The sequence below is a fragment of the Rhamphochromis sp. 'chilingali' genome, assembly GCF_963969265.1.
Source record: "Rhamphochromis sp. 'chilingali' genome assembly, chromosome: 6".
Lineage (NCBI taxonomy): Eukaryota > Metazoa > Chordata > Actinopteri > Cichliformes > Cichlidae > Rhamphochromis > Rhamphochromis sp. 'chilingali'.
Window position 1 is genome coordinate 26,770,255 of NC_137933.1, and position 12,492 is coordinate 26,782,746.

Genomic DNA, 12,492 nt, shown 5'->3' on the forward strand with positions numbered 1-12,492 from the left:
AATCACATTTTTAGATGATTAGTAGTAGTAGGTAGTTTAGTTGTTTATTTTGTATTCAGCTGCTAGAGCACTGACATGCCTGCAAAAATTGATCCACACCTCATCTCAATATATATTTTTATAAATGTAGAATTACCTACAAAAGTACATTTAAGATAAGATAAGATAGAACTTTATTAATCCCTCGGGCGGGTTCCTCTGGGAAATTCGGTTTCCAAAAAGCACAGCACCGACAGAAGTTAGTTAGTTATATATATATATATATATATATATATATATATATATATATATATATATATATATATATATATATATATATATATATATATATATATATATATATATATATATATATGAACACCCAGCACGCCCCTGCGGGCGGTTTATCCTTCAAGCTCGGGTCCTCTACCAGAGGCCTGGGAGCTTGAGGGTCCTGCGCAGTATCTTAGCTGTTCCCAGGACTGCGCTCTTCTGGACAGAGATCTCCGATGTTGTTCCCGGGATCTGCTGGAGCCACTCGCCTAGCTTGGGAGTCACCGCACCTAGTGCTCCGATTACCACGGGGACCACCGTTACCTTCACCCTCCACATCCTCTCCAGCTCTTCTCTGAGCCCTTGGTATTTCTCCAGCTTCTCGTGTTCCTTCTTCCTGATATTGCTGTCATTCGGAACCGCTACATCGATCACTACGGCCGTCTTCTTCTGTTTGTCTACCACCACTATGTCCGGTTGGTGTGTATATATATATATATATATATATATATATATATATATATATATATATATATATATATATATATATATACAGAGACAAATATAAATAAAATATACGAAGGGGATAAATAGGATAAATAGGAATAAAAATAAAAAATACAAGTGAATTGCACATTTGTTGATTCCCATTGAAGAAAATACATTTTAGTGATGAACTTTTTAAAGGGCTACATCCAGTCAATATAAAAAAAATGTGTAATATGTCAACACTGTGTACATGTTTCTGCTGCATCTCCAAAGAAGGGCAAGGACTTAAAATCACTTTCAAACTGTTATGAATTGCTAGTTGTAGAGTGATTTCCTTCTGCTGACTGCATTTAAACAAATGAAACAAAAAACAGAATTTGGTAATAACATAAAACATATGTGTCTGGAATGTCCACATTAGTCTACTAAAGTGGCTGCAAGAATATTTTTTTCTTCTTTTCTTTGTTTTTATCACCCATTTCAAACAAGTTCGTTGAACAAAACCCACAGATTAAAGGCTTAACTTCACTCATTAAATATTGAATGTTGTTGAAAGGTTACATTTTCTAACACTCCTAAATGCCCAGTTTTAGGTTTTTAATGAACATGCCATTGGATTAAACAAGGGTTTTAAAATTTTAATTCATGAAGAGTGCCTGGGATCTCTTGGCTCCTCAATAATTCAAGGTCTTCTGAAGGTGTTGGAGCTCATTTGGAAGATCAAAATGTGCTATATGGGTCATTTGAATTAAAACTGTTAGAATTTCTAGACTCTATTTTTACTCACTGAAAAACACACAAACCCAATAGCAATACCTTTCTTAGCCCAAAAGACATTTTCTCTCCTATTTATTAACACATGGATGTATTTCAGAGCTCTATTTATAATTTATAATTGAAAAAGGGCAAAAAGTCTGAAACTGTAGAGAAAAAAGTTTTGCTAGTGACATTTAATTCGGTGAATCAAAAGAAAACTATACATCTATAAAAGCAATTTAATAAAGCTAGTAATGCAAAGTCAAATACTTATGTGAAGAAGACCAAAAAACCCCACTTGGTGTAACAACATGGTCGGGAACAAAGAATGAGAAGTTCTGCCACATATTCTAAGTAAGCATTGCTTTTGGAAATGAAGGTTAAAAAATACAATAAATCAGATTTATTAAGAGTTTGCACTGCTCATCTGCTGTGCACTTTGTAATACGTGTGACTGACAAAATTACAGTGCAGCCGAGAAAAGGATGGTATTGAGAAGATATGTAATTAGAGTGACAGGGGCTGACATGATTTAGCACCTAACAAATCCAAATGGCACATCAGATTTGGAGTCACTGGAGCTGGGCTGGAGCCTACCCCAGCTGTCACTGTGGAGAAAGGTAGGGTACACCTTGGACAGCACAGGCCACCCGTCCATTGCAGGGCTAACACAGAAAGACAGACAGCCACGCATGCTCACATTCAAACACATGCATGCCTTTGGACTGTGGAAGGCAAGCAAGCACAGGGATTCTATCCCAAGGGCTTTTTTACTGCGAGGTGACAGTGTTGATCACTGCACCCCTCCATCAATCATCACTCATCCATCATTCTGCACCTCTGCATCGTATTAGTAAGAAATAAAAACAGGAGCCAGGACCAGTGCCAGGACCAGTTTGGCTAATGAGAGTACGGTGGCTATTACTCTGTTTTTGTTTGGCTTCATTTAGAGAGTAGGCAGTTACTGTTCCAAAAATATCAACCTAGTTACAATCTGCGGCCAAATATGTCTTCTATCAATTTGAGGTGGGGGAAAAAAGGAGAAACAAACAGCTCGACAAATTAATTGTAATGTGGCTTGATTACACTGAATAAAGGCATGTGGCTCCAGAAGACATCAGACATTTGTCATTGTGCATGATGATTGGATGTGGGTAGATGAAGCACTTGTGGATATTCAAACCATCAAAGCTTCATTTTTTCATGGTTATGTTTTTCACAAACCATACTTGTTTGTCTTCAAAGGCACACGAAGCATAATAATACACGGGAAGAATTTTACACATGATGATGAACAGAAGAGGGAGGTGATATAATATTTGTGCATAATCATATTATAGCTATTTCAGCATAATTTCAAAATAAGTTTAAATAACTCATTTTCGATTGATGTTGGGGTTGTTACTCAAAAAAGGTAATTTATTACACATTACTCATAACTTAAAAGTAATACAGTACATTACTTAATTGCTTAAGTACCGTAAAATGGCCTTGCCACATAATTACCAGCAATATAAACCTATAGGCCACACTCCTACACAACAGCACAAATTCCTTCCCCAATATGGACACATACACGATCTTACTTTTAGGTAAGAACAGAAAGCAGAAAACACAAAGCAAAATTGAAAAACAGCCCAAACTTCAAAACAACTTCAAAGCGATCTCCACAGTGATTTTACTTTAGAAACATGAACAGGCAGAAACAGAGGCTGGATGCCTGACTACTCATCTCTGCTTCTGACCTCCTGTTGACCTCCCTTTCCCATTCGTCAACCGAGATTTGTTGTATGTAATGCGTTACTGTAATCTCATGACATTTTTCAGTAATGTAGTAAGTACTGTAAGATGTTACCATACTAAATTCTGTAATTACATTACAGTTACAGTCATGTCGACACTTGCGTTACAATGGTTCCTCAGTTATCTGCACGCCAGGCAGATAGAAAAGAAAACAGAAAAACCTCAAAAGTTGTTTTTGTTGTAAAGTGGAATGTGTATCCAGGACTGAAACGACCCCCTTCTAACAGAACGTCTGCTCTTTGCAAGCGTGTGCAAAGACAACATGCTAATGCAAAGCTAGGCCAAGAATCCAGACTGATGTTAAAGCAGATGTTGCATGCTGACTCCAGCCCAGCAGCCACACCCTGATCTTCAGAATACTTTCAAAGGGCAGTTTGGAAAGGAGCTGTTTTGTGGTGAGGGCATTTTACAGTTTAGGATATCTGGAGATTCCAGGTGCAAAATGATGATTACATTCTGAAGCCAGGTTATTATCTTAATCTTTCTAGATATCATTTCAGTTTATAACATTTCAGACGTTATAACATTTCAGAATCCACTTTCCCCCCCGAGCATATCAAAATATTGCATTGATATTGATTGAATGCTGATAATGTATAATTATTATTCTGAGCTGAGAATAAAATCTGAATTATTTACCGACATTATTCTAAATTTCATTCTCATCCACCACAGGGATATATTGAATGTGACACAAAGCATCTAAAATGCATAAAATATTGCCAGTATTATTTTGTTTAAAGTATATAAAGAAATACTGCTTTTTTTATTGAGTGTCCAGCACCATTAACTACTGTACTGTGTTGCTCTGATGTTAGATCTGATGCCCACTGTTAGCAGTGGTATTTGGCATACAGCCAAACACAACAAGTGGAAGACCACAGAGGCTGTTTGGCTTTAGTCCCTGACATCTGGATGCAGCTGCTGTCACATAAACCCCAGGGGTGTACAGGACAGAAACCAGCAAACACGGATCACTGCGATATGATGCAAACACACCAAGATAAAGAGCATTCAAAAGACATTTGTAACAAGTTTGAGTAATGACAGGCCAAAACAGGGGAAAAGGAAATCAGCGTGACTGCAAAGAGCAGCCAGTAGTAATTAACGATCACATCAGTGCAAGTGCATTCTGGGGGTTTTCGTGCGTAACAGGTAGATCTCTGACTTAACTATAAATGCAACTGGTGATTGTGAGCTTCTACTAACGGCAGCAATTTGTTGCTCAGTCTGAATCAAAGAAAGGTTCTGTGAATGCACCACTCCCAAGTCCAATTTTGGCCATTTCATTAGCATTTATACTGTACTATTTACTACGTAAAAAAGGACATTTTTTGAAAGCCCTTTCATTTTCAGTACAGTAATTTCTTTTAAACTGAGAGCAAGTTTGTTTTTTCATATTTAGTGTGACCCGTTTTCAGCAGCACAAACATCGTCTTATTCCACTTTCTATCCGACTGAATTAGAGCATCCAAGTAGTCCCAAATCATTATAAAACCTGTGGCTGCGATCTTATGCTCTTATGAGTTCAATTAGATAACGTCAGTTATCCTGTTTTATTAACAGTTCACCGCTGATGCATATAATTAAAAGTATTTCAAATACAAACTCCATCATTAAAGAAAAAAATTCAGCAGGCCTGAGTTCATATAGTAAATTTAATGTAGTCTGGTAATTCACTGTAAAACCCACTGTTCCTGTTAAATCGCTTCAATTTTCCACATGAAAAGCATATTCGTTTTTGTCTGGGTAAGTCGAAAAGTCAAAAAGAATATTAAGGAAGAAACATTTTTATAAGAGGATGTTTGAAGTGATAAGTATTAATGCCAGTAGACTCTATTTACATGCATATAATGCAGTAGACCTTTGGATTAGGTGCTCTTAAGCTGTCTAAGACCCTGGAAGGTAGATAGCATCCCACTGGGTATGAGAAAAGCACTGTGCTCCTCAGTGTTAGCCCCAGGTCACTTCCAAATATATTCATGTGTCTGAGATATAGCTACATTGAGCTATTATGTGTGAACTAATCTCAAATAACCGAGTTCTTTTGGTTCCCTACAATCTATGAATGTGATTTTATAATTTTGTTCCCTGTGAAATGTCCCAAAAACACATAAATCACTGAAATCAATTTGCAACTGCAAAATAATTCAACATAACGCCTCTCCATAGCAGAATCCATGGTTCTTTTAGCTGGCGAGATTGAAAGCGAGTAGTCACCCACTGTAAATGTATTACTTTCCCACCGCCTACATTTCTGATGCTTGCTCCCTAGAGCTTGACTCTAGAGCCTGAAATGTAAAGCCTGACCTCACCTAAGCACCAAGTATAGCTAAAACCAAAATCTGCTGGATCTTAATTTCCTTCCTCATAAATCTACTGTTTAAATCTACTGTTATTATTCAGGAAAATTAATGCATATTAGGTGAAATTTTCTCTTGACCCAGGCGCTTCAGATCCAGCTGAGTCTTGTTAGATTTGTGAACCCAGCTCTGCCACTCTTTTCATTACATTTCCCACTCCCAACTGAATCTCATGATTACTTCCAGAGTTCCCGAGCCCTCTCTGAGTCTGCGTATGGCCTTGGTACTGAGTTAGATTGAATTGGTCAGTGGTCCCATTGTAAATGCATTGCTCTCATACACCCCGTATTACACTTACCTCCACACTGAATCCTATTATTACTGCTGAAGAGTCTGCGTATGCATTACATAGCACAGTGTATGTGTGCGTATGTACTTTATTATCTAGGTTATAGTGTATGGTCTCTGCATATGAACATATACGATAAAGTTTATGTATAATTAACGTTAGAGAAAATAGAAAAGTAAAAATGAATAAAAGATGATCAATACCAGGGATAAAATTCAATATATAGCCCTAAAATATGAGGAGAATGTGTGAATGTGTGTGAGACAGACAACTGAATGCATAATCTTAGTAAAAGTTGATACATTTTTGGTGTATTCTCATTAATGTGCAGAGAGTAGACAGAGTGAAACTACACTCAAGACTTACCCATCAACGATTCAATCCCTGCATGCATGAGACATTAAATAACACTTCTTCATTTCTGCGTGTGTAGTATATGTCTGCGTGTGTTTTTATGAATATTAAGCCATAACTGTACCCAGACTTACCAGACAGCAATGTAATCGGTGACGGGTTCTGTCTGCAGTAAGGTAAAATTTATATAAACTCCATGTCCGTGGGGAACAGTGATGAGCCAGCTGCAATCTTGGGAGTTTGGATATTCATTTGGGTACTGAGGTGAGTAGATGGTCCCATTTTCAGCTGTGACATTATAGCCACAAGGAGCTGTAAAAAGCAGAATTATAACATAATTTTCACTTTTTCTAAAATGCTAAAAAACTGAAGTCAAGAATGACTGCTGAACACCAAACACTGAGGAATGTAATTAATAGTCTGGAACAAGAAGCGACAGAAGTGACAGAATAATAATTTTACAAATAATTTATCCAGTAAATGTTCCAAGTGACATAAGTGACTTACTAATTAATTGTTTACAATGTCAACTTGTGATACCGGTGAAAGAAAAAAATTTTTCATTTTCTAAATGTCTACATTAGAAATTGCAACTGCTTGTTTGGTAAGGGTGTAACAGCATGAAATAAACTTTCTACTATACGACCTCCACATTTTAAATACATCTTTATTTTTAAAACCAATTTAAAAGTATTTATATTTTCCAAAATACTAATATATCAAGAAGCTATGACTTATTCTTACCCTCACATCGTGGAAATGGGTGGTTCCACTTCCGGTTGATACCATGCAGGCATGTTAGCACTGTGTGTCCAATCAAAACATAACCAGGGTAGCACTGAAAAGTTATAGATTGCCCAGCGCTGTAATCATTGTTGATGATGTCACCGTTTGCAAAAGGAAATGGATCATGGCAGTTTTGAAGTTGGTAGCCTACAGATAGAGATAAGAGATATATGTGAGGTAGGTAGAGATATGTGAAGCTGGGGAAGAAAAAAGTCATTTATTTTTCCAAGTTTCTTACATTTTTAAAATTTTCTGTCTACCGGTAATGGATTTGAGATAAACTGAAAAGAATCTCTGACCCACAGAGACAACAAGTAATAGCTAATGCAGCAACATCAATAGATGTGATCTCCTCCTACACAGTTATCGGGCAAAGGTATACACGGCATGCTAGCACTTGCCTGAGGAAATGTCAGTACCACAGGTATATTTAGGGCAGTTCTCACTCTGCGTGAGTGTCATGGCAAGTCAAGCTCCTTCATTAAATGTGCCGCTGACAGAGAGCAGAGGTGGCTGATATCGGAATCCCAATTGTTACAAAAGGCTAGAGAGAAAGGCAGCACCTAAAAACACTAGAACAAGCATTCAGCACCTGGTCAATACAAATTGTGTCTGCTGCACTAGACAGCATCCACAATGCAGATTGTGCAAAATGCTCTTGGGTGTGGTCTATGCTGGTAGCAGCAGGCTGTACAAGGTAGGAAAGAATGGCTTAACATGCATTTGAGGGGCGGGATGTTCACAGTGCAAGACCTCAAGTCCAAGCAGGACATGCAACAAATAATACAGCTGATCCTAGCTAAACAAAAGCTAATAAGGTTAACAGATCATTGCAGAAATAGAACAGAAGAGACAGAAAGATGTGATAGACGCAGATCTCTCATAAGAGAGCAACAATGAGATGAGTGAATATGAAAGGATATGACACCACAGAAATTCATGGAGGTAATAAAGAACTATGGTGATTGTGGAAAATGAAGGCCAAAAGATGTGCACTTGGAAGGAGTATTACTCGCAGCAATGAAACTACAGCCAAGAATGTGGTTCCAGCAGATTCCCAGGGCAACATTTAAACTTTCTATGTACAAAAGTGTACTTAAAAGGTGCAGCAATGTCAGCGTGCCAAAACCTAAAACTGGAATAAGAACTCCCTTAAGCTTTTATAAGCGACATTTGAGTTGAAATGTGTGTGTATGTATTCACACTGATTTTTTTGGCATAGAGTGCTTATCCAACTCAGCTTTTAATAATTTGCTTGCAGCTATTAAGCCTTTTTAACTGTAAACATGTTATGCCCTTGAATACAAAACCAGAGTGTGTACGTAATATTGAGAAAGCATGCACCGAGGTTGGAGGTGGTGTTGTGGACCTCTGTCTGCATTGCATCTTCTCATCAAAGAACTGTTAAAAAAAGCATCTGGTGCAACTCCACGTGAGGAGGCTTGTCTGCATCCTCTACAAACAACAGCGGGATAACAGTGATACTGACTGCAGTGCTAGAGGACTTCCAAATCGGAGGAAAAAAGGGAACTCACATTCATGCGCACATGATTTTGAGTTTGCTTATTTGAAATTGAATAAGCCTTGTTCTAGTTATGCTGGCATATAGGCCCACAGTGCATCTCTTGTGTCTTTGAAGTGAAGCACTTAGGGCTACAAGTAAAGCCTGCTGGACAAGATGCCAGTCTCTCACAGGGGCTTACTAACAATCCATCATTTTTAATGATGAGAGGAAAGCCATGAGGTTTTTAAGTCTTTAGCATGACTCATTCATGGATCAAAGCTCAAAACCTCATAGCAATACTTTCTTTCTTGGAGTTGTGAAAGCTTTGCACTGTGGCTACTAGGTTTGGGATATTAATTTATTCAGAGCATTTGAGCAGACCATTTTTATGAATCATTGCATTGAATAAATTTGGACAAACTAAACAATGGGACTCATTTCAACACAGGTCTGTTATCATAGTGACCCTTGAGGGACTGTAGATGCCTGCAATAATAATTCAGGGTCTGATATCTGTAAAGACTGTATTGACTAAAAAAAACCCAAACCAAAACAAACAAACAAAAGAGATCTAAAAAGAGAAAAACCACCCATCAACTCACCCTGATAGGTCAGTTTGAATCCTGGCCGGTTCTCTGAGTGGTCACTGTAGAAGTGGATGATCGTCAGGTGGGTAGTGCTCAGTAAAGGGGGTGGGAGCTGTGAGCCAGTAAACTGACCAATAAGGGATGAGCTGTGCTGTGGACCAGCCCTGACTTCTAGGAAGTCATGGTTGTCTTCTGAAGAGAAGTTTTGGAACTGAATATGAGCTCCTGTAATGCAAATTATAAAGACACATGCTATAAACGACTATATAAAAGACCTGATAGTACATTATTTCAATACTAAGAAGAGCTTTACTTTACTTGCATAATGTGCACACAGCATACACACATGGTGCACGTTTACTAATCGAGTGCAGTACGTTTACATGGTTTGAAATATTTTTTGTCTATTTTCACTGCAATATTTTTTGACTATTTTATTGTGTTTTTTGTACATAATAACTTGCATCAAAAATACAACTGTACATTTATTGCCCAGGTTTTCTTTTTTTTATTTACATAATCTATTACACTTTTTGCAAATGTATATCATACACACAAAATAATAAATACTACGTCCCCCTAAAATTTCCAGTTCCTGTATTTACCAGCACATAGCAAACAAATATATAGATATAAATCTGCTGCATATTCTGTGCTACAAACAACTTAGCCAGCAGATGTACTGAAAGTGACACCTATTTTTTAGGAATGCTCTTACATCCATACTACTTACCATATCCAGTTGGCAGGGTGATTTGCCAGGTGCAGTCCAGGTTGCCGGGGTAGTTGCCAGGGAAACCTGGACTAAGGATGACACCACTCATTTCAGTCAGCACCCCACCACAACGAGCTGAAACCACAGGAAAAACAAACACACTGTTAACACTGAACAACGTAGTTTAAAGATCACTGCTTCGACAGTGAAGTTCAAGTGATGTGTTGTTCACAAAATTCTGTAAATTCATCAGCCGCAGTGGTGAATAATACATATCTTTTTAAGTAAGAGCCTTGTTATGGCATCCTTTTCTATAGACATTTTTGGACATAAAAGGGTTGATGCAAATATCTCTTACAGAAATAGGTAAAGCAGGTCTGGAAAGCTGGTCCTGACATGTCAAGTCGAGTTTAACTGGAACTGGCTTCTGAGATCTTTTACCAAGGACTGAATTATTTAAGTCTCCATGCAAACATCAAGGTTACACAACACTATTGCATAAAGGGTACAAATAACACACACACACATACACACACACACATAAGTAAACATATCCAGTGTGCCTGAGTACTTATGTCACTTTGATACACCAGTAGGACATATTTTCTTCCAAACTGAATCGCTCACTCGTAACACAATTTAGCCAGTGGTGCAGTGTATTTGCATTTGAGCGCGTTACCTATGCATAGAGGGGGTGGGTAGTTCCATCGACGCACTGTCCCGGGCATGCAGGAAATGTGAGAGTGACCCTGAAAGTAATCACACAGTGGTTAAACTTGTTAAAAAATATGTAAGTGTAAGGAATGCTGATATATCTTCACCAGGTAACTGTATTCTTTTTCCTTTTTTTGTAAAAAGAAAAAAAAAGTTTTTTTTAAAGGAAGTGGAAGCAAAGGCATAACAATCGCATTTTTCAAAACCGGAAAATTCATATTTAATAAGCATCTAATGTTTTAATACTCCTAAATAAATACATGAGAACCCATGACCTACTATATGACACCAGGGTAAAAATATTTTTGAACATTTGTCTAATGGTCAGTTTGTGTGAGTGTGTTCATTACCTGCAGAGTGTAACCAGGTTCACAACTGAATGCCACCACCTCATTGACCATATATCTGTCTCCAGTTTTAATTCCATTAGCTGGGATCATTGGTTCTGGACAAGTGGTAAGTCCAACCGCTGTAACAATCAATGAAATGAACAAAACTGTTATTTCGTCTTCTCGCTCTCTGGGTCCATTCATGTGTTTTGGACTTGAGCACACAGACACACATGTTGTCATCAGTTCTAAAAGTTTTACGCAGACATGGAAAATCAATGTTTGTCCTTATAGTCGTTCATCTTATGGCCAACTAAAATCGTTTTATTTTCCCTGTGCTCTCTGCTAAGCTTCAACTGCAGTATCTCCAGGAAGCCTTTCCTGTCTTCCTCATTCACCTGTATGTGACCTTTATCTTGACATGAACAAACTGATTATAAAACAACATCACAACAAACACACAAGTTTACCCAAGTTTATAAGTTGTTTGTTTACCCCAAAATAGTGTGTCTGAGCAGGTTGGCTTTTTATAATTATAGAGATTAATTTGATGGATATATAATTCACAAGATTAAGTCACAAAAGCTCTAATGTCTTTTTGTCATACACAAAAGCTCATTTTAGAATTGACAGCTAGTACAATGATAAAGCCTGAACTTTTTCGATGTCGACAGCAGCTTCTGAGACGTGCTTAAAAATATGTGAAGGTAACACAATGACTTTTGGTTATGTATTCCCAACACAATAAAGGTTAAACACATCCTTAATAAGTTTGACAGCAGCAGGCCCTTATCAAATAGCATCGGTAGGAGTGTATCTGTGTGTGTGTGTGCGTGTGTGTGCGTGTGTGTCAGTGCAGACATTTGAGGAAACTTCCGCAGGAGCCTGCCCCAGAGCGGTTACCATGGCAACAAAGGGGTGGGAGAGGGATAGAGAGCAAAAGAAGAGGAGACAGAGGGGTGAATGTTTGTATGTGTGCGTGCGTGTGTGTGTGTGTGTGTGTGTGTGTGTGTGTGTGTGTGTGTGTGTGTGTGTGTGTGTGTGTGTGTGTGTGTGGACTTCTTGGTTCATTATCTACCTTCCTACCAGCAAAACGTTGCAAGCCCACTGAGCTTACACACACATACACACACATACATGCACACGCATCCAGGTGGCCGAGATTCACTGAATGACATTTGTGAGTGTGTGCGCATGGGCGACTTGTACATGAAAAAGTGCTTGAAGAAGGACTGAAGGGTACTTCTTTTTTTTTTTTTTAGATGGACCAAAAGTGAAAAAGCTGCGGGAGACTCTACACACACGCATACACACACAGTGTATTATTATGCAGAGAATCAGCGGGCTGTCATGACAACTGATCAATGAAAGTATTCCATTTGGCTGACCATCTTTCTCTCTCTGTGTGCGAGCGCACTGTTTTTCCCCGGGAATGAGGGAGCAGTAATGCCCTGTGAAATGCTGACAGCACCACAAACCACTCCACTAGGGCCACTAGACTACGACTAGACAGTGTCAGCATTTAAGTCTAACTGACTGGATTTACAATAC

General features: G+C 38.3%; 1 protein-coding gene across 1 annotated transcript in view; it reads right to left on the minus strand.

Moving 5' to 3' along the window:
• Positions 1 to 12,492, minus strand: part of LOC308398014 (CUB and sushi domain-containing protein 1-like) — a gene marked incomplete at its 5' end in the record, with an annotated part of 495,403 nt that overhangs the window by 53,946 nt on the left and 428,965 nt on the right. Inside the window, 6 exons of the mRNA XM_080884378.1 lie at positions 6,441 to 6,618; positions 7,051 to 7,239; positions 9,199 to 9,408; positions 9,917 to 10,033; positions 10,578 to 10,647; positions 10,963 to 11,081. Coding sequence (XP_080740504.1) covers positions 6,441 to 6,618; positions 7,051 to 7,239; positions 9,199 to 9,408; positions 9,917 to 10,033; positions 10,578 to 10,647; positions 10,963 to 11,081 — 883 coding nt within the window. The remainder of the gene's footprint in view (positions 1 to 6,440; positions 6,619 to 7,050; positions 7,240 to 9,198; positions 9,409 to 9,916; positions 10,034 to 10,577; positions 10,648 to 10,962; positions 11,082 to 12,492) is intronic.